The sequence below is a fragment of the Planococcus citri genome, chromosome 4 (assembly GCF_950023065.1).
Source record: "Planococcus citri chromosome 4, ihPlaCitr1.1, whole genome shotgun sequence".
Classification (NCBI taxonomy): Eukaryota; Metazoa; Arthropoda; class Insecta; order Hemiptera; family Pseudococcidae; genus Planococcus; species Planococcus citri.
Window position 1 is genome coordinate 25,051,335 of NC_088680.1, and position 25,113 is coordinate 25,076,447.

Consider the following 25,113-nt stretch of genomic DNA (forward strand, 5'->3'; position numbering starts at 1 on the left):
TGGTCCCCGAAAGCGTTCGAGTTGATATTAGCATGAAAGATGGGTACCATTGAGAAACTTCCGCGTGAAAAATTTCAGATCCACACCCCCTCCCATTTTTGGGGAACCCCCTTTTTCTGAAATTTCAATAACACTTTTCTCAGCCCCATTTCAACCGATTTTGAAAATTTTTCAGTATGTTATGTATATCCTTAGTAGATATCCTCACAAAAATTTTCAACCCCCTCCCCTCATATTTACCCCTCAAAATGGTGTAAAAACGTGTCTTAGGGAGGGTTGGGGTAAAATGGTAATTTTGGGGAAAATAACGAAGTATTAATGAATAGGGTATTGTTTTCTTATGATTCGATACCACTGAGCACGAATATGACGTCAGATTTTTTGCTACCCTCATCTAGCTCTCTCCAGAGCACTTGGTCTCTTCAATTTTTACTATTGTTAAAAATCATTAAAAAATGAAAAAACGCCATTTTGAGGGGTAAATATGAGGGGAGGGGGTTGAAAATTTGTGTGAGGATATCTACTAAGGATATACATAACATACTGAAAAATTTTCAAAATCGGTTGAAATGGGGCTGAGAAAAGTGTTATTGAAATTTCAGAAAAGGGGGGTTCCCCAAAAATGGGAGGGGGTGTTGATCTGAAATTTTTCACGCGGAAGTTTCTCAATGGTACCCATCTTTCATGCTATTATCAACTCGAACGCTTTCGGGGACCATTTTACCCCTCTTAGGCGTCTATAGCCTTTATGTATTTTTCAGGAAACCCCCCTTCTTCGAATGGTTGTAGTTCCACCCCCCTTGAACATACAAGAAAAGTTGATACATCATTAGATCGGAAATTTGACGTAGATTATTTTATCTAGCTACATATTTTTCGTTAAAATGCAATGCGGGGGAGAAAATAGCAAAAACCGTATTTTGGGGGTGGTCCCACCCCCCTCCTGGGGTTAGCTCGCCTTCTAGCGATGGGGACTTTTAGTATGTTGTTTAGGGTGGTATTCTACACGTTTTAGAAAAAAGTCCCCTTTGATCAGAATTTTTCCAACCTTTGGCTGATTTTATGTCTAATTCTCCTGTGCTATAAATAATTCATCACTCAATTTATATACCTCTCGAAATACTGATTTTCGTGAGCTTTTGCCCTCGCTTCGCCAGGGCCAGTTTGTTTTTTTTTGCACAATTAAAATATTCCAGACTTGAAGGAGATATCAAAATAAACCTTTCAATAATGACAAAATTGTTATTTTATCTCTTACTGTCTTATTTTACTTTAAAACTCGCCGTTTCATTTCGATTAAAAATTGGTATATTTTTTTCCTAAATGTCGTTCAAATTTTTTGAATGTTTTTTAATAATTTGTTATGTTGAAAAAAGTTTCTTATTCGCCCAATTTCATTACATTAGCAAGAACCTCAAAGATGAAAAGATAAAAATAAAATCAAAAATTGAAATGATAAAGTTGTACTTTCGACATTGGCTTGCTTGAAAAAAATCATGTGATGTTTGAAGACTTGAAGACATTGGAAAAACGAAAAATTTTGATGTAAAATTTTGCCTCGCCCCCTCCCACCGGCCACCTTTTCTTATGAAATCTGAAGTGTTTAAAAAATGTCCTGCTAAAGTCCTACTTTTTTGTTTTGAAATTTTGTTAGACACTCTGTCTTATAATGTACATTTTATGGTAATGCGTTCATCTGTATTGTTTTTTAATATAATTTTTATTGAAATTAAAAAATACGTACTAGTATATAAATTTTCTTCCAATTTCAATTCTTTTTTTGAAAATTTTCCTGTGACAAATTTGACTTGTTAATTTTTTTTATACTCGTAAGTGTGTGTGTGTGTGGGAGGGAGGGAGGTCGAGTGGATTGCTTTCTGAAAATTTGGTTGAAAAAAGTAGTGATTTCTTTTTAAAAAATCTGTTTTTTTTTCAAAATTTGAAAAACTGTAAAAATGACTTTTTTATATTATTCGTAGACGAATTTGAAACATGTAAATTCGATTTTCATCATTTATGGTTCATTGAAAATTGATTTTTTTTTCTCGAATGGATAATTTTTTTAGGCATGTTTGCTTTGGCTCACTTACCTACCTATGGCATTTCAAATCTAAAATCGATGATTTTGATCGACTTAACAATTCATAATCAATAGGAAGAAAATTGGAATTTTTTGCGAAGTTTTTCATTTAACGATCTCTAGGTAATTATTTATTTAGTTCAACGACTGCGTAATCGATTCTATTTTGAGGTGTCTTCCGGGTGTGGTGGGGGAGATGAAAAAACATGGCCCAAAAATAAACCGGCTTTGTATTGCATGAACCTCCAATTACCTACTTATGTAACTACGTAGGTTAATTTCGTCAATTTTTTAGGACCTCATTCTGTAGTTACTCGTAGGTACTTCTCTCATAGAAACTACAGGATAAGAGAAGTTGTAATACTACGATATGCTTCTGTTCTACGCTTAGCAGATTGTTCGTTCAAGCTTCCAAGGCTGCTAAATTGTAATCCATATTTTACTAAGTATAGGATATTCCTATGTACGTAGTTATATGAGACATGCGCATACGATATTGAAACCATTGATTTTTTAAATGATTTAAACCAAGAAAAGAAACGTACAACATAGATGTGTCTCCTACGTGTGTATTATTCTACATATTTCTTAGTCTAATAGATCCCCCCCCCCCACAAGTACCTTATTCTCTTTTCATATATCTTTTGTGAAATTCAGAAACCTTCGCTCCGGCTCCAGTCAGTGCTTTATTTTATAGATAATGATCCAAGATCATTGATCAAGACACATTCCAATCATTCCACTCTTTTCTCTTTTAGACCTCGCTTTCGTCTCCTGTCGTGTCAGGACAGTTGAACACTCTGGAGGTCTCAAGCAGGTCGCAACTCACAAGTAGGTACGTGGGAAACTAATCCGCTAGGCACTTGTCTGTCCTGGAAATCACTTTATCTTATCTTCTATCTCTATTGTATTCGTTTTTTCTTAGAACTCTTGCCCAAACTTGTACATTAGAAAGAAATACATTGGTCTAGAGAGGTACCTAGACCTGCGCAGAAATCGTGCGACACGTTTTCGGCGCAATTGCATTGTTTAAATTCCAAGGTCATGGGATAGGAATTCGAGGTGGGGATAGATTGCTTTTCAAGATAACACATAAAAGAATTCGTGGAAGTTTAACGTCAGTTTAGCTGCGGAGGTGTAGTGACTTTGTTCATTAGTTGTCCGCGTCGTCTGTCTGTTCACACGTTTTATTCTGCTTGTTGCATCGCTATGCGCAGTTCGTTGAACTGAATCGTTGTAATAAAACGTTAATTTTTTTTTTACAAGTTTGTGCTCGCATTTAATCATTAACATAGGTAAGTAAGTTCAGCTTGTATGTGAATGAATAATTTTAATTTCATTTCCGTAGATAAGATGTGTTTCGGCGTTGAAATGGAGGTGTAATTATCTGATTATTGAGGGCTTTGAAATTGAAACGATAATTGGCGATAATCTAATTTTCATAATTAGGTATTAGTATTTTGAAAGGTGACCTTTAATTTTGTGACGGTAATTTCCTCTACATTCGGTGTTCTTGTGTTTATTTTTATCTCTGTATCAGTAATATCTACATTATTGAAAGGAGTATTACCATTTGTTACTATAGTGTCAAAGACTGTTTTGTTCTTTTATCATAAATTATTCTCATTTGCATAGACTTGTTAAGATAATCCTGTCAATGTACTCGCGTTGTATGTAATATTGTTTTTCGAATTATGTTCCTGCATTTTATCTAAAATTAAAAAAGTTTTTTTTTTTATTTTTTTTTTAAATAATGGATAGACTAGGCATATTTAAAGATAGATTGCTCGTATATCATATTCAAGTTATCTAGTACTTAGTTTGAAATGTAGAATCAGAATTTATGTTCACACTAAAAAAAAAAAATCACAAATTTTGAAATTAAAAAAAAATATTTTTCTTTTTTTTTCTCTTCTAAATTACTACTTGTAACTATGCAGAGTGGGCCAATCAGAATTTATGTTCACACTCTAAAAAAAATCACAAATTTTGAAATTAGTAAAAAAATATTTTTTATTTTTTCTCCTCTAAATTATTACTTGTATGCAGAGTGGGCCACTAGTCACTTGACACACTCTTCCTTTCAATTATTTTAGGAGAGTAAAACATTTTCTAGTTGTGGGAAGAGTAAACTGAATTTGCTAGTTGCAGTTGGAACTGTACAATTGTACATGGTGGTAATTCAAGTACCCATTTTTAAACGTTTGGTATTTGTTGAATAAATGAATATGGGTGTTCTCTTTTTTTTGTTGGACCACACCACCCTGTGTATTTTATCTAGAAATCAGAAAGTGTGAAAAAGACACTTGTCGTTTTGCCTCAGTTCTTCATCTTCAATTGATTAGGGAAGCTGTTATTATTATAAGTGGACTCTGATCAGCCCCGCTCTCTCCTTGGGATGATTTGTTTGATTTTTTTTCAATGTTTTCAGATCACACCTAAAACAAGAGGTGTTGACTGCAAGAAATTGTTCTGGAAATTCGCAATCCTGCAAATGCATGATGCTATCAGAAATATATTTTGATTCTTGCTGTCTGCTTGCTGGGTTGAGCTTTTTTGAATCCGGGAATCATTTTTTTTTTCAATTTCAAAGGCAAATAGCGAGCAATTTCAAGATTGGATTGAAGGAAAATTCTTATTCGAATTGAAAAAATTTGATAGATGTAACAATTTTTTCCTAGCATCAAATACATCAATGATCAAAAATTAATCTAAGTGCACCCAGCCTGTGGGGAAAATGCAGTGGAAAAGTTATCATGGATATATATATTTTTTTTTTTCAAATGAAACTAATCTAATCGTTCTTATAAGGTTTTTTGCCCAACATAGTTCTTAAATCATGGAGTCAAAATGAAGGAAGTTTCAAAGTTACTTACCTTAGCTATAGCTACTTGTACTTACCCATTGCCCATTCAAAAACGTGTTGAAATTTTTCTTACACTCCTTCATTTCTTCAGTGTTGGATTCGTGTGTAGTTATGTGGCAATGTAGCCTTTGCTGTTCTATTCTTCTACCACGTTAGTTGCTCGAAGTCTGGCTTCGACTTTCTTTTTTCTTGTACTGTTAGACTTTGACGACTGCATACCATACCTTTCATTCGCTCGTTAGGCTAATATTCTATTCCCCCTCCGGAGACGACCACCCACGACGAACTGGTTCTATCCTTTTAAATGTTATCTATGATAGATGGTAGGGGTAAGTTTATTTCGAACCCTATCGCAACTCTCGAGTCTCGACGTCGAATTCCCGAGTTCTCGTGTGGGAGTCAGCAGTCCAACTGTCTAGTGATATTTCAACACTCTCAACGTTTTGGAAATACGAAATAATGACGTTTTCTCTCAACATTTATTTATATGTAGTATACCTTCGATTTGCTAGTGGAGCAGAAACTCATATCTCATCTAGACAATTTTGCTCACCTTTCAATGTACCTTCTTCTACTCAGTGTTCATGGCAAAAACTGTTTCAACTCCCCCCCCCCTTGACGGTTGTTTGGTCCTTCAGTTTTCAAGGTAGACACAGACAGTATGTTTATTTGCATTTTTTTTAGAGGTACTCGGACTCGCTTACTCGTTTGTGTTCAAGTCTTCAGATTGGTCGTTCATTCTTTGGACACGCTGTAATTGAAGCATACTGCACTCGTGTTTTTACGACTCGTAGTGTTGGAAAAATAACGCCAACTTCATTTTAAAGTATATTAGAATACTGTAGTTAAACAAGCTAGCTACGTTTTAAGACTGATCTAATTTTGGTTTGTTCGTTCTATTTATAATAATATTTAAGTATAAGGATTTAGAAAGGTATAAATACATGAGTAGTGAGTAATTAAGGGAAGGAAAAGGCTCGTTAGTCATTAAGGATGAAACTGTTGGAAGAGAAATATTTGTTATTTATGATTTACATATGTATAAAATACTGGTAGCTTAAGGCTAAGGATAAGTAGGTGATTAGTTGAATGTTAAGGGTAGGCACAATTGGTGGCGAGAATGTAACAGTACGCTTTCTTCAAATAGGAGTAGGTATTACGTGTTCTCTGTTATTGAAATTTATTTTCGATCATCGGATCACATTTATCACGCTCCATTCATAAATTGTAAGCCCTATCTTCGTAAGACGAGCTTCATTAAAAATTAAGTATTTCAATCAACAAGTTCTTGGTAATGAACTAACGAGGAGGATATTGAATTTCTGATGAAGTCGGTGCACATGTCATTGCCATGCCTATAGAAGCCGAATCACACGTGTTTGTCATTGGTATAACTGTAATTAAAAACTTCTGTCAGCTAATTCGCAAAATACTATGGAGACTCGTCTGTTTTTTTGTAAATTAGGTTTTGTTCGAACCTTTTTATTTTATTTTTTTTTACTCGTACTTATGGGAAAATCGCGAATTATTGTTTTGCCAATTGTCACGTCTACTTCTTGCTGTCTACTGTTGTACGAAAAAATACGTTTGAAGAAAAATAACAAGCGATCATGTTGCCAATTACGAGTATGCGCGCGTTTTATAACTCTTCCTTCGTTCTTACTCGTATTCTTGTACTGAAAAGTTTTTGATAAGTTTATTTACCCGATATCTCGACGTGTACTTTGTACTAAAAACGTCTCAGCATCAGTTATCATTTTTTTTACCTCGATAAATTTCTGGTTTCATTTTTTCGGGTGTTTGAACTTAGCTAAATCAATTCCCTCGCCCTTCAGAACTAATGCAATGCTGGGCAAAGAGATAGCCAAGCTTTAAGATGCTGCAATCTGCAATGTGTAGGTGTGTATGTATTTAAATCACGTCAGCCAGCCATGATCATTCCATTCTAATTGTGTTTTTTTGGCAAATGCACTTACTTTTCGGCTTCCTCCTTTCCCCTCTCCACTTTCTATGCACCTAACAGCATCTCTCGATCGCATTTTTGAATCCACATACTAACATAGTTGACTCTTATCCGTATAGTTTTTGGTCTGGTGTGATTTGTGGCGATGAAAACTGTTTGTTTGAAACTTACTATTAGTTGTGATTATTTTTTATCCAAGGTTAAGTAATTTATTTCTATAGGATACTTATTACGTTGACTCAGAATCATATCAGATTGGAGGTACCTACACTTTTTAATTTTCTATCTAATCGCTTCATTTCCGTCAATTTTATCATATTCGACCACGTGCGAGTTGTATGTCTGTATGGGTTGCAGACAGATAGGTACTACCTACACCTACACTCGTACACAGATGGTAATTATTCCTCTGAAACCGTACATTGACTCTGTAGCCAGGTCTGTAGGCAAATGTGCACCCTAGATCTGGATACCACAGCAAATCAATCGTTATTATTCAAACAACGTTAAAAATTTCTGCGTAGTTCAGTAGTATTAGTCCAGTCATTAAAGACCAATTATGTCCCATCTACGGGAAAAATTATTATCAAACAGATCTTTCGCAAATATTGTTCACAGAGGTCCCCTCAACAACATACTAAAAGTCCTGGCCCGTACGGGGTCCGGAACCCACTCAAAGGGGGGGTGGAACCTCCCCCAAAATCAGTTTTTCGCCATTTTCTCCCCCGCATTGCATTTTAGCGAAAAATGTGTAATAGATAAAAGAATCTACGTCAAATTTCCGATCTAATGATGTATCAACTTTCCTTGTATGTTCAAGGGGGGCGGAACTGCAACCATTTAAATGAGGGGGGTTTTCTAAAAAATAGATAAAGGCTATAGGCGCCTAAGAGGGGTGAAATGGTCCCCGAAAACGTTCGAGTTGATATTAGTATGGAAGGTAGGTACCATTGAGAAACTTCCGCGTAGAAAGTTTCAGATCCACACCCCCTCCTCTTTTTGGGGAACCCCCCTTTTCTGAAACTTCAATAACATATTTCTCAACCCCATTTCAACCGATTTTGAAAATTTTTCAGTATGTTATGTATATCCTTAGTAGGTATCCCCACAAAAATTTTCAACCCCCTCCCCTCATATTTACCCCTCAAAATGATGTAAAAATGAGTCTTAGAGAGGGTTGGGGGTGAAATGGGAATTTTGGGGAAAATAACTAATTATTAATGAATAGGGTGTCGTTTTCTTATGATTCGATACCGCTGAGCACGAATATGATGTCTGATTTTTTGCTAGACTCATCTAGCCCTCTCCAGAGCACTTGGCCCCCTCAATTTTTTTTATTGTTAAAAAGCATAAAATAAGTTGAGAAACGCTATTTTGAGGGGTAAATATGAGGGGAGGGGGTTGAAAATTTTTGTGTGGATACCTACTAAGGATATACATAACATACTGAAAAATTTTCAAAATCGGTTGAAATGGGGTTGAGAAATATGTTATTGAAGTTTCAGAAAAGGGGGGTTCCCCAAAAAGAGGAGGGGGTGTGGATCTGAAACTTTCTACGCGGAAGTTTCTCAATGGTACCTACCTTCCATACTAATATCAACTCGAACGTTTTCGGGGACCATTTCACCCCTCTTAGGCGCCTATAGCCTTTATCTATTTTTCAGAAAACCCCCCTCATTTAAATGGTTGCAGTTCCGCCCCCCTTGAACATACAAGGAAAGTTGATACATCATTAGATCGGAAATTTGACGTAGATTCTTTTATCTGTTACACATTTTTCGCTAAAATGCAATGCGGGGGAGAAAATGGCGAAAAACTGATTTTGGGGGAGGTTCCACCCCCCTTTGAGGGGGTTCCGGACCCCGTACGGGCCAGGACTTTTAGTATGTTGTTGAGGGGACCTCTGTGAACAATATTTGCGAAAGATCTGTTTGATAATAATTTTTCCTGTAAAAATGTCTTTAATGACTGGACTATATCAAGCAGATGGCGATGAGGTGATCCAGGTTTTCAAAAATATTTATTTCATTTTGTAATGATTTCAAAGAAACATTTTTTTTTTTTTTTTTTGAAATTTATCGATGTATGTGTTTGTTTGCGATGTTCGAATCCAGTATTTTTTTTTTTTTTTTGAATTAATCGATGTGTGTTTTGGTGTTGTTTTTTGCATATTCGAGTATGTATACACTTATGTGTTCTTCTGATATACTGTAGAATTGTTCAAATAAAACTTCTCGACTTTGTAGACTAGGGAAGAAATTTGGGACACGTAACTACGTTATGTACCTATATCAAAACCTGACCTAAATATGTACCTAAACCTATTCAACTTATCTACCTTTAATTTCATTTTACCAAGGTTGAGATACCTACGCGATTATTGTACAGATAAGCGAATTTTTTAAATCGCAAATTGCTTCTGGGCTATCACACAAAGTATGTTTTTATCATTTGTGATTTCAATCTGCATTCCGATTTAGCAGGTTCGGTTCGTGGTTTCAAAACGAATTAATGTGTTTTTTTAAAATTGTGATTTTTTAAAAAATAATCTTTGCGATTTTTTTTTGTTTTTTTTGGAATGGATCATTTTCAGGTAGATTATCTATTTTTAATTTTTTAAGAAGTTCGGATTTCTTAGGCATCTGGCTCAAGTTTTCAGTGTTTGGAAATCCTTGAAAATTTTTTTATTTTTTCATTTGAAAATGTGTAGGTTCTTTATGCAATATGTATATGTAATTGTTGAGAGGCATCTGAGAATTAAAGAGAAAAAGTAAATGAAAAATAAGGCTTAGTGCCAGGCAGAAGCTCAAAATGTAAATTTTTATAAAATTAAATAAAAAATGATTTTGAAAAAAAAGTTGAAAATTATTTTTTTTCAATTTTTTTTTGCTAAAAAATATGCAAGATAGAAAGAGACTCGCTCAGAATGAGCTCAACTTTTCCCATTTTTCATTAACCCCCCTCCTTCCTCCCAACAAAAAACATTACCATTTATATTGAAACCATTTGGTAGGTACTAGGTAGGGTTCCTTTTTCAAAAAATATTTTTTTATCCTCAAATTTGAGCTTTTGTAAAAAAGAAGGGGCCGGAGAAAAGGTCCAAGTATTGACACAATAGTCCCAACATTTTTTCTTCGTTTTTTAGATGGGCTCTATTGAATTTTGAGGAGAGTGGCTCAAGTGCTAGTTGATTTTAATAAAAATCATTTCACTAAAGTTTGAAGATGTGATGATATTGAAACGAAATCACTTGAAGTAGACTAGTAAATAGACATATCAAGTTGTTAACGACTGTGCAGTTTTGCATGTAAAATAGAACTCATTAGATACTTCTGGTGATCTGCCAATGTGAAGCTCACCTTTCTAGTTCCATTTGCCAAATTTTCTTGTAGTATACCTATTTATGTTTTTCAAATGGTTGAAACAGCAAGCTGTCATTATAGCTTTACGATGTGCTTTCAAGTCAAATACCTCGTGTACTAAAATTGAGTTCGAGTTTTTTATGATAATTTGGAGCGTTTTGCACTCAATCGGATGCTGTGACGTAAATCGAATATCGGTCCATTTACTTCAAATCAATATTGATTGCAGTTGAGTAATCGTGAATATTGTACCTATGATGGATTTATTCTAACGATTTCTGATCAAAAAATATAATATGTATTATGATGTCTTTTTGGTTTCATTCTTCGCATGGTATGAAAAAATGGTAGAAATAATATTTGTATTGAAATGTTTGCAGAAGGGAGCGATTTCCTGTTACTCGTATTGTGTTATCTACGTTCACCACGTCATGAGACTTTTATCTCCACCTTGTACATATTGAAACATGAGTCAGAAAGGAGATTAGCCTTCTCGTTTATAAATCTTTCACAAGTACTTAGATCAACAACTTCTGTTATCGATTCAGGTGTATTTTTAAATCCTTTCCCTCGTTTGTAACCCGATAAACGAATCCAAGAGTGGGTTAGACAGTTTTTTTTACTGTTTTATCGGACTCTGAAACTTGCAATCTCCGATTTGAACGAAAACAAGGTAGATGAAAAGAGCATGTTCGAAACCTCCTGTAACCAAAATTTCAAGTCCTGAAGTTTATTTTTGGATTTTTGGCGAATTTTTGAACATTTAATTACGAACAAATTCAAAAAAACTGTTTGAAAATGACGATTTTTAAACTTTTTCATGGAAAAGAATTGTTTTTGAGCAGAACAAACCAATGTGAATAAATTTTTCAATTTTCTTCAGAAACTTCAAATCACTCTAAAAAGGCCAGAAATGAACGTTAGGACCTACCTATAAGTTTGATTTTGATTAATGCGTATTGGGCACCCTCTCGACAGTTGCGACATTCTAGGTGTGCTACTTGAAAAATGAATTTTTGACGAATTCGTAAATTCCAGAAAATGAGACGTTCTTCTATGGAGAAGGGGCCTTGGTCATTTTTTTGTTTTTTTTTCTTAATTTGAGTGTATTTTTAAAAAATTTTAAAATAATTTCACCATATTCAGTGATATTGAAGTGTTTTTCCATGAAAAAAAAAAAAAACAAATCGGAAAATGTTTGCTTGTAGAAAAAATTTTCAAGTCCATTTTGAACTTGTAAAAATCAGTGAAAAAAATTGACTAAAAGGCCCTTTTTCCATGAAGCCCCTCAAATGTTCAAACCAGAGAGTGCCAGTTTAAAAAGTTCTCACTTTAAAATTCTTTACTTTGAAGCATTCTCAAATAATGAATCAGAAAAACTAAGAAGATAATTACCACCTGCTCTCGTTCGTTATCACGATTTAATTATTCCTATCAAATCTTGATATGAAGAATGAGTCAGAAGTTTTGCATTCAACTAATCAGTAATCAGTAATTACCAATTTGTCAGTTTTGAAATAGTTTCACCAAAGAGGTATAAACTAAATCATATCAAATTTTAGGTGTCCATTACTTTCATTTGCCAATTTTTGGAGAATTGTCAAACTTTCAAGTTTGATCCATTTTTCTTTGTAAAAAAACAAAATAATGAAAAATGTTTGTTTGTAATTATGAAAAAATTTTATTTTCGGATTTGGCAAGAGAAGATATTGTTGGCTGAAAATAGAAATATTTCACTTCAACTTGGAGACAAATTCGCTTTTCTAATTGGCTCGTTTCCCACAAATTGTTGGCTGTGTAACAAGATCGTTCAAAATGCACGAAAATGCATAAATTCTACCATTTTACATGCATTTTGCGTCATTAAAATGAAAAATATCTCACTGTGCAGAAGGCGAGAGTTCCTGTGTAGTAATATTATTCTATTTACCGTAATTTTGATGGTTTTAAGCCATTCTGGAGTTTCCAGCGACTTTTTAGTTTTCCTAGTTCGGTAAAAAATAATTTTCACTTGAAGAGTTCAAATGAAATTCAGCTCCTATAAATTCGAATTAACCGTTGATGTGAACACTTCGATCGATTTAGTTGGGTATGTACACGTAAATTTCAAAAATTCGTTTTCAATGGTTCAAATCCAAAATATTTTCTAGCAAGTACCTATTGAAAAAAAAAATGGAAAACTTGTCGTTTTTAAATGTATTAACGTAAACAGCTGAAATCAATTTGTGGTATTTTTTTTCAGCTACTTTGGAGCCTCCAGTAGGTTTTGGAATTTTTATATTTTTGAATTTTTTTTTGTCAAAATGGAGATTGAAATCAGACATTTTGAAAATTTGTGCCTTAATTGGCTCGAAACCTCTACCAATCCATTCCAACAGTCGAACATAAAATACTAATCAAATTTAAACTATTTACCTTAATTTGATCAAATTATGAGTTTTTTCGTGAAAAATGGGTCTTTGAAATTCAAAAATTCTTCAGAAATTTGAAAAATGAAATAAGTACTCGAACTGGTTCAAAATCTGTTCAACCAGTTGAATGGAATACCTCCTTGGTGGTGTCTTCTGTTGAGTAGTGCATTTTGAAGGGGAAAATCACGAAATTGAAAAAACTCATTTGAAGTGTCCGTCAAGAAATTGGCTCAATTTGTAGATAAATTCGTTGTACAGGTCGAGAGTAAGCCACAACTCGACTTTTAGTTGCCCTGAATCAATTTCCACGCCTTCTGGAGACGTTTAAAAGTTCTGGAGAAATTGTAAATTGCACTAGAGGCTTCCAGAATGGCTCAAAATCTTTAATTTTTCTTCAGAGTAGTTGATACAAGTTTTTGGTTTAATTAATTTCCATCGTCTTTACTGAAAGAATACATTTTTTTTCTAGATCAGCATAATTCGCTAAAAATATGTATTAGATTTTTTGATTTTCAAAAACTCGCGGAAAATCAATTTGGGCAGCTGAAATTTTTGTTGGAGGTTTCAGACCATGCTGTTTTCAAAAATCGTGTTCTCGTTCGAATCAGAAAGCACTTCGAGAAGTTCGCCTGCCGGATAAATGAAGAAGAAATGGGTTTCACGTATCACTATCGATCCTACAGAATTTCTGATGGGAAAAATTTCATTTTGCATTTGTGAATAATATATTTGAATTTTCTAACAGCTGAATTTACTTAGTTGGTTCTTTCATTGTTTCGTTTACGTAGCAAGAGCACTTCTGCTGACGCATTCTTGAGTCAGTGAAAATTCTTTTATTTGTTTTAAAATGTTTACTCAATTTTTTTCGCGATTCTACGTACTGCTTCTTGATGGTAGGATTTGAAAGTCTTCGCCGTGTTGTTGTTTATTGTTCGTATGTCTGTGTACTACATATGTATGTACTTACCTACCATATTCGTTTGCTTTTCGATTTGACTCATCATTTTTTATTGCGTTGAAGTTTTCTATCGAATTGAAATATTATAAATGCTAGATTCCTATTGTTTCTTGTCGTTTGTACTCGTAGTGTGTTGGTCGTAGCAGGGTGATTTTTCTGCTGTTTTATTCATTTCTCGAAAAAAAATTCTAGACAGTTGAATTTTTCACTTTTTTCTGCGGATTTATTTACATCTAACATTGGTTCAATCTTGAAAATAGGCTACAAAAATGCTAGGTAATTTGATAAATTATTTCAAAGAACGTAGCTCGCTCTGCCCCTCAAACTTTTCACGATTCCTATCATCATTATTTTGAGTACAATACCGTAGTATTATGTTCAGTTTACCTAGATATTTTTCTTCGATCAAATCTTCATGAATTCTTTTTCTTTTGCGCAGATGATTGTCGATCAGAACCAAAGTGTGGTCGGGAGTGACGAAACAGAAAACGCTGACACGCCTGCCATACATAGAATACATCCAATGATCGCCCTAAGTGCAAAAATCTTCAACGAACGAATCAAAGTGAAATTTTCTCGAAACCGATGCGAATTAGATAACAAAAAACCATATTACACCAGCACCATAACGACAAAAAGTGATCACCAGCCAGACGAAAATAGCCAAACTACCACCAATAATAGCGATACCGAAACCACACCTTTAAATAATTGCAATCCAGAAGAAAACAGCGAAGGTACCAATTCCGATATCGAAAACAGACCTTTAAATAGTAATAATCAAGCCGAAGAAGATACCTCGAGCTCGTGCGAATCCGAAGAAATGCCACCCAGAGGTCTTTCACCGAATTTCGACTCGTTCGCGAGCCCTTCACCTAGCCCGAGTACTACCGAATCAGAGAGTAAATATTCATCGAAAACATCCTTCGAATGCGAATTCTGCACGAAAACCTACAGCAAGTGGAAAAGATTCAACAAACACAAGAAACGCCATTATGCGAAAAAACAATTCAGTTGTAAAACGTGCAATAAAGTTTTAACCAGTCGGACCGCGTGGTCTTATCATGTGAAATCGGTCCACGAACGTTGTAAAGATTTCAAATGCTCTTATTGCGACAAAGGATTCGTCACGAAGCAACATCTACTCATACATATCAAGAACCATAAATACGTTTGTCATTTTTGCGCGAAATCTTTCACAGCTAGGTTCAAATTAAGAGCACATAAGGAATGCCATAGAATATTCGAATGCCATATTTGCGATAAAAAATTCTTTCGAAATCATCGATTGCAACGACATATAGAAGTAATGCATCCGGGTGCCGAAATTAAGCCCTTGATTAAAGACGAAACTCCTCCTCCGCCGATTAAAAATGAGCCTGAAATGAAAGGCGAAGAAATCTTACCTAGTTGTCAGGAAGAAGAAGAAGATGAAAATACAATGAGCTGTGGAGAAAACGATGATGAAGATGCTGGTTCAGATGAAACCGACCCACCGATTCCGACCGCAGAAGAATGCCAGTATTGTCGGGAAATATTCGCTTCCAAAGACGATCTCGAGCATCACTGGAAACTTACTGGAGAAAATTTATTCATTTGTGCTCGATGTCTGCACCTTTCCGAAGGTGATATCGCATTTAGTTTACATCTACTGACACATAATGAAGAAAAGATCTTTATGTGTACTCTATGTTCGAAAACTTTCGTCAATATGGAACTACTGGAGGACCATTTTACTACACATGCCGGATTAAATGTATAATTCTTGTCATGTTCATTTCCACCGATAAGTTTGACTTTGGTTCCTATACGAAGAGACGTTGTTCCTGTTTTTTTAAAATTATTTTTTTAAAATTTTTCCGTAATATGTGTGTTTAATTTTACCTACCTATTATTTCACGTGGTTGAAAACACGAGTAATTAGATTCGAGTTTATTGTTTTTCGCGTGTGTTTTTATGGTGCGCCTTAATAGAGGTGAAAAAAATTTTGGAGGTATGAAATAGAAGTACCTTTTTATTGTTGTTACTTTCTTTGTTTTTTTTTTTACTTGTGTGTGTGTCTAAAGACTGTTTTATTTTTGTTTTTTCGTGTTGTTTTCTTCGCGTATATTATAAGAATGATTGTTTTTTTCTTCTTTTTTTTACATTGTGTTAAGAGTGTTGTTTGTTTTTTTTCTTCCTTTTTTTTATCTTATGTTTAGAAATTTTTGTATTTTCTTCTTGTCTTTTCTTTCCATCTTCGATCTCAATTCTAAATTGAACCGATTGTATGATGAATAAATTTTTTTTTTACGAAGTCGTGCGCTGATTTTTTCTTGGTAATGTGTACAATTAGATAGGTGTTGAATGAACTCGTGAAGGCTAATGTGAGAACTGGGTACTGAATGCTGTTCAAGCACCTTGCACCTTGGTGTGGTATCCTTGAATTCTCACAGTCTTCACGAATGATATCTCATTTAGCAGACACATTTTTGAACCGGACGTAGAAAAATCGAAAGAGCATCCAAAATAGAGCACTGGACCAAAGTTTCGGTGCTGAATTTCATTTTTCGAATCACAGTAAATTTTTAAAAACTGAAAATTTGCTCCATTCGTCACGAAAAAATTGAATTTGCATCAAATTGAGGACCACATCATCAATCAATGGACGATTGGTGAAGGTTTCGAACCATACTGAAGTCCTTGGCTGAATTTTTAGGTTCCGAAATTGAAAAAATTACTATAAAAAAGGGCAGAATGAAATTCAGCTCTTTATCAGCTCAAGTTTTCAAAAATTGTATCTGCTGTTTCATTTTGTATCCTTCCTTGTAATATAAATCATCAAAATCAACCATAAAATTTATGATAAAAAAGGCAAAGTGAACAACATTTTTGCCAAAATTGCTTGAATAAATCAGAAGCCTCAAACTCCAAAAAAAATTATGAAGAATCAAACCTAAAGGTGATTTTTCGAATTCAAGCAGTAATTTGAGATACGTTTTGATGAACAACGTTGGGCAGATGAAGAATCATTACTCTTAAAGTGGTTTTCCATGTACATATATGTGTTTATCCAATCCGGTATTAGAGCATTTTTTCCCTATAACTAACGTTAGCTAAATGGAGAATCATATCTCACAACGTGGTTTTTCAAAAATACATACATGTTTGCTTTGGTGTTTTTGTTACACTTTGTATCCAAAGTAAGTATTACATAGGTACCTAATTGTATTTTATCGATGCCAAATGCTAAAGCATACACAATTATTTTTATGACATGCAAAATTTAATTGAAAAGTACTCGAAAAGACGAACATTGAGCAATATCAAGTGTGATAAGTTGCCTATCCTGCAAATTAACGGAGTTGCGTGCTACGCGAAAACGAGATAATGTTTGGATCATTCAAATGACTTCACTAGCTTATACTAATCGAGTGGACGAACAAAAAAAGTTATTCTTATTACCAGTGACAAATTAATTGCCTATTTAAAATTTAAAAAAATACAATTTGAAAGCGTAAAATTTTCACCATTTTGAGCACTTTATGAAATGATGATTGGATTGTTTAAATGACTTCAGTCCCATACTAATTGAGAGTTGAGTGAACGAACAAAAAAGGTTGTTACCTGTGACAAATTAATTGTCCATTTTCAAAAAAAAAAACAAAACGGACAAATACAATTTGAAAGTTTGAAATTTTCACCATTTTGAGCACCAGTTTGCTTTTTCAAATTTCAAGGTGACCAATTTGTCGTAATAATTTTTTTTATTCGTCCACTCGCGTATTATGAGTTAAAGGCATCATTTGACTGATTCAAACATTTCCTTATTTTTAACGAATTTTTTAAAATTAGGAAGTTTCCAGTTTTTTGACCTTTTGCTTGTTGTCAGTCTCGCTTTCTCGAAAAAATTTCACAAAATCTAAATTTTTTCAATATTGCTTTTTATGCCAAAAATTGCCAAAAAGCTACGATTTTTCACCAAAAAAAAAAAAAAAAAAAATGGAGAAAGTCTCATCTTTTTGACAAAAATTACAAAGAAGTTTTGCCCATAACTTAGTTGATATAAATTCTTGCTTTTTATCAAAAAATGACAAAAATTCTAGTTTTTTAGCAAAATTGATAAAAAAACTACCTTTATTTCAAAAATTTCCCTAAGATCTGTTTTTTTTACCAAAATCAAAAAACTGGAAAAAGTTTTGATCTTTTTACAAACATTTTGAAAAAGCATCGCAACATTGGTAATCCTGCCCTAAATGAACACATATTTTTATTCATTTTGTAAATCATGCCTGAAACTGCGAAAAATCAAAGTGCAGAAGATCAGAATCGATACACATATTACATGCACAATGTTCCCATTGCAGATTACAAGTTCAATGCTCCTGGCGGCGCAACAACTTGGGCCAAGCGGGTGGAAACCAGTTTTAAGTCGGCAAAAATTGTATCGGAAGAAGATGAATTTGATTTAATCACCTCCTGGCTTTAAAGATTTGCGGCCAATTATACGTACGAGTACATGTAAGTATCTACATTATGTACGTAATTTTTATAACCGCCGATAAATATACGGGTAATTATCCACGAATCTTTTTGGCGACGAAAAGCATGTGTTATACCTATTTTCTCGAGTCTAGGATGCAGCTTCGATGGGTAAAAATAATTGTCGCTTTTCTTCCAGAAAATTCCGATTTTTTTCTGAAAATTATCCAAGAGTCTCGCGTTTTTTGCCAAAAATGTTTTTTTTTTCTTTGTCTGACAGTATTGAAAAAAAGTCTCGCTTTGTTGCTAAAGATTACCAAAAAGTTGCAAAATAGTCCAACTTTTTAAAATTGAATACTGAATGTTCTTCTGGTTATTTTTTGGTGTGTACTAGAAATGTTTTACCCGTATTTTATCACTTTTTTCTTCTTGCTTATTTTTTTTAGCAAAGCTGCGAAAGTAGAGTAAAGTAAAAGAAGGAGTGAAGAGTAGGAAAGAGTTTGATTTTTTTACTAGAGGTTTTACAAGAGCAGAGTAACGGTGGGCTGGCTCAGGGTTTGAATTTTTTGGTATCTCATTTTGAAAAAGAGGGACGAATTTCCTCGAGTGAAGCGAGGGCAAAAGTTTTCGAAAATTCATGCTTCGAGACTTGAAAAACCCAAATTTTTCATGTGAGGAATTGATTTTTTGGATTCAGAATTTTAAAATACGAATGATGGTTTTAAAAAAAAAAATAATAACTGTTTTGGTTACCTATGGTTTTTTGTTTTTCATATTCAGAATTGGTTATTAGTTACACTTTTTGGTTTTTTCATTTTTTCTCGGCATTTTTAATGTAGGTACAACTTAGCAATTTTCGGTATTTTTCCCCTTTTTCGAAAATAAAACAGATATACATATCAGAGTGTCTAAAGGGTTATAAAAGTCATGAAAAGTCCTGAAAAAGGCATGAATTTTGCTCGAAACACACTTGAAATTTTTTTTTTAAATTCATAAAATGAAACAAAATTGAAAAAATTAGAGAAATGAAAGAGCTGAAATATCTAGTTGCCTACAAATTGAAAAAAAATCCTCGCAGTTTCAAGTTATTCAATTACTTGGGGGAGGGGGTATTTTTATGAGGTAAAAATTGGAATTTTGTGGGAATTTAGAGTTTCAATAATTTGCTGGAGGCTCCAGTACTGCTCAAAACGGGTTGAAACGGTTTCCAATCGATTTGGCATGTTGAAAACAGGGTATATCCCAAATTTCAGCTTTCTTGGTCAATTTGGTAAAATTTTGATTATTTTTTTCCCTCATTTTTGGCCTAAATTCGATCTTCAAAAATTCACCAAAAATCGAAAAACGCACTTTAGCACTTGAAATTTTGACAGGTGATGAATTTTTGCATGATCTTTCTATCTACTTTTGTAAAGTTTGAAAAAGTTCGTGCAAGTCCTATGTTAAAACGCAAAATCTGCGATTTCGGGTGACCTGTCAATCAAAATGGCCGCCTCGCCATTTTGTAAGTAAGGCCAACTTTTTTTTGGCAAGTTTACTTTAAAATGTTCCTTAGGATGTCCCCTTTCTGTTCAGAAAAAAGTTGTCCGGGCGGATCGGCGGGGGGGGGGGAGGGGGTGCAATTACTCCTATTGTCATATGCCGCACTATCATTTTGCAAACTAATTTCGATACCCTACGAAGTCGACGCCAGAAGATCGCAATTTTCTCGATGAAGAATTTCGAGGATTTCAAAAAATTGAACACCATTGGAAAGGGCATAAAATTCTCTACAAAATGGCATAATAAAATAGTGAGGTCCGCGATCTGGTTTTTAGTTACGGCGCGTCGAAGTATAAATTAGGCAAACCAGTAATCTCAATCTAGTTACCTTTTTGAGCTTGAAAAATCGCAATTTTCTCGATGAAGAATTTCGAGGATTTAAAAAAATTATATACAACTGGAAAGGGCATAAAATTCTCTACAAAATGGCATAGTAAAATAGTGGGATCTTTGATCTGGTTTAAAAGTTGCAGCAAATTTTTTATAATTATTCTCTTCTATTTCCATCATATTTCAATGCTAAATATTTGTACTGAAAATACATTGATAATGTCGGAAATGAAATTAGGTACTTTTGGTGAATGTAATCGTAGGACCAAAAAAATATATGTACCTATAATACAATTCGGTGTATGTGATGTTGCAGTCTCTGGAATCCGACGCTCTACGACTTTTTGAAAGGTTGTATGGCGTTTTTTGGAAAATTGAAATTTCCAAAAAGTAGCTGGAAGCTTCAAAACTATTTGAAACCACCATGCAGTCGACTTCATCTCGTATTGAAATTAGTTTGCGAAGTAAATTTCAGCTTGCTAACTCCATTTGATAAAATGTTGTGGGAATTTCAAGTTTCAAAAATCTGGTGACTTCAGTAATTTTCAAAAAGTCGCTGGAGACTCCGAAACGACCATCCTACACTCCTACAGTCGACTTCGTAGCGTATTGAAATTAGTTCGCAGAATTGATTTCGGCTTTCCCACAGTTTCCAATCGATTCGGTAGGTCGAAAATAGGGAAGATCCCGAATTTCAGCTTTCAAGGTCAATTTGGTAAAATTTTGATTTTTTCCCTCATTTTACAATTAGGCATAAATTTGATTTTCAAAAATTACCAAAAATCGAAAAAGGCACTTTAGCACTTGAAATTCCGACAGGTGATTAATTTTTTCCTGATCTTTCGATATCTACCTGTACGGTTTAGAAAATATCGGCTCTATCACATCGTCTCACATTTTACTTAAATGTTGAACAGTTGTTTTTAATTTTTTTAAAGTAATGATTCTGAAGGATTTTCATGAAAAATATATTGATAATTTCCCAATATTTTCCACTTTTTCTTTTTTTACACGACAAATCTTCTTTTTGGCCATTTTCGCCGAAATAGCGACAAAAAGTGACTTGCAAGTGAAATAGTGACTAAGTTACTTTTCAAGTGACCGAATTTCATGCCTGTAAAAGTAATGACTGGAAATGAAATATATCACACAACATCCCACAAACACAACTCGAGGCATAATAGAAAACTAGACAGCTGCGCTTGGCGCAGCTGTAACAGTGTGCGTAGCCTCTTTAGTTAGGAAAGCACAACCAAATTGCGATTTTGAAAAAAAAGCAACACACAATTTTGAAAAAAAGCACAACGCGAATTTCAAAAATAGAACGAAATTTCAAAAAAAATCGCAATACAATTTTGAAAAAAAAGCACATTGCGATTTTCAAAAAAAAGCACAACACAACTTTGAAAAAAAGCGATTGGGATTTTGAAAGCAGAACACAATCATGATTTTAAAAAAAAGCACAACGCGATTTCAGAAAAAAAACACAACACAATTTTGGAAAAAAAGCACAACGCAATTTTCAAAAAAAGCACAACACAACTTTGAAAAAAAGTGATTGGGATTTTGAAAGCAGAACGCAATCATGATTTTAAGAAAAAAGCACAACGCGATTATGAAGAAGAAAAACAACGTGATTTTGGAAAAAAAGCACAACGCGAGTTTTAGAAAAAAAAGCACAACGCGATTCCAAAAAAAAAGCACAATGCAAACTTTGAAAAAAAGCACAACCAGAATTTTGGAAAAAAAGCACAACGCAATTTTGAAAAAAAGAACACCACAAACTTCAGAAAAAAAACACCATTTTGAAAAAAAAAGCACAACCGGAACTTCAAAAAAAAGCACAATGCAAGTTTTAGAAAAAAAAGCACAACGCAAATTTAGGAAAAAACAAGCACAGCGCAATTCTTAAAAAAAAGCACAACCGGAAATTTGAAAAAAAAGCACAACGCGAGTTTTAGAAGAAAAAGCACAACGCGATTTCGAAAAAAAAGCACAACGCAAACTTTGAAAAGAAAGCACAACGGGAATTTTGGGAAAAAAGCACAACGCGATTTTGAAAAAAAGAACACCATGAACCTTAGAAAAAAAAGCTCAACGCGAACTCTGAAAAAAAAGCACAACGCGAATTTTGAAAAAAAGCACAACACGATTTCGAAAAAAGCACAACGCGATTTTGCACAATGCAATTTCATGAAAAAAAACAACGCTATTTCGGAAAAAAACAACACGATCTCAGAAAAAATAAGCACAACGTGATTTCAAAAAAAAGGACAACGCGATTTTGAAAAAAAAGGCACAACGCGAGTTTTAGAAAAAAAAGCACAACGCGATTCTAGAATTTTGAAAAAAAAAGCACAACGCAATTTTGAAAAAAAGAACACCACAAACTTCAGAAAAAAACACAACGCGATTTTGGGGAAAAAACGCCATTTTGAAAAAAAAAGCACAACGTGATTTTGAAAAAAAAAAGCACAACCAGAACTTTGAAAAAAAGCACAATGCAAGTTTTAGAAAAAAAGCACAACGCGAATTTAGGAAAAAACAAGCGCAGCGCAATTCTTAAAAAAAAGCACAACCAGAAATTTAAAAAAAAGCACAACGCGATCTTGAAAAAAAAACACCACAAACCTTAGAAAAAAGCACAACGCGAACTTCGAAAAAAAGCACAACGCGAATTTTGAAAAAAAGCACATCATTTCGAAAAAAAGCACAATGCGATTTCATGAAAAAACACAACGCTATTTTGGAAAAAAACAAGATTTCAGAAAAAATAATCACAACGCGATTTCAAAAAAAAAGGACAACGCGATTTTGAAAAAAAAAGGCACAACGCAAACATCAACAAAAAAAGCACAACGCGAGTTTTAGAAAAAAAAGCACAACGCAAACTTTGAAAAAGAATGCACAACCAGAATTTTGGAAAAAAAGCATGATATGGTGAGATATGGCCCAACTACGTAAGTAGTCATTCGTCGAATAACTAGTAAGTAGGTATTCGATGAATGCCTAGTATAACGAAAACGTAAGTGATGGGAACGTGTTAACTTCTAGAGGTGACTTCAATAAATATAGAAAAAGGCGCCAAGCGCGATGCATATATAATGCAACGCGCCCACGAGCCGAACCAGTTGATCTTCGCTATAGCTTGGAGAAGTTGTACTTTCACTTGCATCTTCGACAAGATGCACTTAGTCGCATCCGCTACTTGCCGCGCAAGATGTAGTTAGGCTAATTCGCATTAGAAGTTCATCTCAGTAGATGATCATGGTATAGGTATCTCGAGCTCGCCGGTGCTAGGTCATAACATGTACTTCGTATTTTGGAAATCCATCAGATGTTATAGGCTGATGAGACACCCTGTTGGGGGTGTCTCTCCCCTTTTTTACCGATGTCGCCCCCTTCTATAGGGGTTAATTCGTATCTTTCGCGTGTAGGAAATAAGTATACTATTTCGTCGCGTACATCTCGGACATGAGTCAATCAACCCGGGCATTGACCATGTTTCTCGTCTGGATAAGCACCCTCTGAAACCCAACCAACCCCTGCCGACCATGTCTAGTATTAGGGACATACCGAAGAGGCAGGAAAAATGGACAGTTCGTGAACCTGATAAGTAAGTTATCATAATCAATTAATTGGTACAAACCACCCCTATTCGTGGTTATTCTATATCCATATGTAGGCAAAGTTAGGGTATATTTATGATTATTTCATGTATATGTCAGCCCTATTCAATCTCTAAACAATATAAAATAATTTAGCATATTTTATATTTTCATGTCTGTTTATAACAATAAATCATTTGTCACGCTAAATCGACTAGTAGACTTGTTGTTAGACACAGACTTCTGTGCATATAGTAAATTCTGGTATGACTTCTAAACGCTCTCCGACCCACTCAAACTAGCCAGGAATAGGGAAAATATAACTACCTATGTAGAGATATTTGGCCTTCTCACCTCAGTAATATTTCTCATAATATTTCTATACATAGTTATGCAAGAATTAACTATATCATATTGGCGCCCAATTTTCGCGTAATTCTAATGAAAATTACAAAATTTTCATTCCAACTTACTAAAAAACTCACCCTTAAAACTTAGAAATTTTTTCAAAATTTTCAAATTTTTAATTTTTTCAAATTTCATTGAACTCGAATTTCAAATGGTTCTCTTCAAGAACACAATTCGAGTCAAAAAATTATTCTAAAAACATAATTAAACTCGCTAAAGTACTCGTAAATAATCCATAATGTAAAATAACTAATATCAAAAATTCTAGATCTCTTGATAATTTTTTTTTAACTGAAATGTGACAAATTCGAAAACTATGACATAGCGAGCCATACTCAATAATAGTATAGTATGATACAGATTAATTTCCTGTTTCTTGTTGAAAACTTCAAATTTCATCCCTTTTGACTGAGATGCTTGCATAATGAATTTTCGTAATAACACCATGAAAAGGCAGAATATGCAATCCATTTGACTCAAAAGTGAATTAAATTGTCTTTAAAAGCAAAAAAAAATTAGTGACGAGTTGAAATCTATCGATTTGTGATTTTTTTTTTTTTTACTAACTAGTCAATAATGCATAAAAACTACCCCCTAGTACATTTTCTTACACCTCTGGGCTAAATAGCAGGTATTTTAATTTTTTTTTTAACCAATATCGTATGTCCCATATACCATATAAAAATACAGGTTGTTTGACTCGGAGGTAACCCAAATTGTATAATCCTTGAATCCTAGAATAGTTCATAGGGCGAATAGGGGCAAAAACTATACAACCTTGCTAAGTAAAAATAATAGTATTCAATAAAAAACTCAATAAATATCCATTTTTATCAAAATTCAGGTAAAAATAGCTTAAATTAGATCCGAGAATAATTTTAGAACGTAATTTAATCGAACTATTTTTGACTAAAAAAGCCCACTAAAATGCATGTAAAAACCTTTCATATGTTAAAAATCATGGATATTATGCTCTAAATCATGAAATGCTTTTCTAATAAACACGAAAGTATGCAAAATTCCCAAAATTTCATATGCCCTAGCATACTTTCAAACCAATAAAACATCCCTTAAATAATCCAAAAGTATGTAAAATTTAGATACGATTATCCAAGATATGTTGC

General features: G+C 33.9%; 2 protein-coding genes across 7 annotated transcripts in view; both read left to right on the plus strand.

Annotated features, from left to right (window-relative positions):
* LOC135846070 (zinc finger and BTB domain-containing protein 41-like) overlaps positions 1–15,936 on the plus strand; it is a 29,819-nt gene extending 13,883 nt beyond the window's left edge. For 3 of the 6 annotated variants that reach the window (XM_065365057.1, XM_065365056.1, XM_065365058.1), the window contains exon 2: positions 14,080–15,936. In XM_065365057.1, coding sequence (XP_065221129.1) covers positions 14,080–15,402 — 1,323 coding nt within the window. In that variant the 3' untranslated portion in view covers positions 15,403–15,936. Of the gene's footprint in view, positions 1–3,192; positions 3,376–9,374; positions 9,503–13,186; positions 13,917–14,079 lie in introns of those variants that run through there. The other 3 variants (XM_065365060.1, XM_065365059.1, XM_065365061.1) reach the window with 3 other exon arrangements.
* The window catches only part of LOC135846071 (zinc finger protein 184-like), a 107,142-nt gene that overhangs the window by 56,064 nt on the left and 25,965 nt on the right, over positions 1–25,113 (plus strand). Inside the window, exon 2 of the mRNA XM_065365062.1 lies at positions 17,987–18,140. The gene's annotated coding sequence lies outside the window, so the exon portion shown is untranslated. The remainder of the gene's footprint in view (positions 1–17,986; positions 18,141–25,113) is intronic.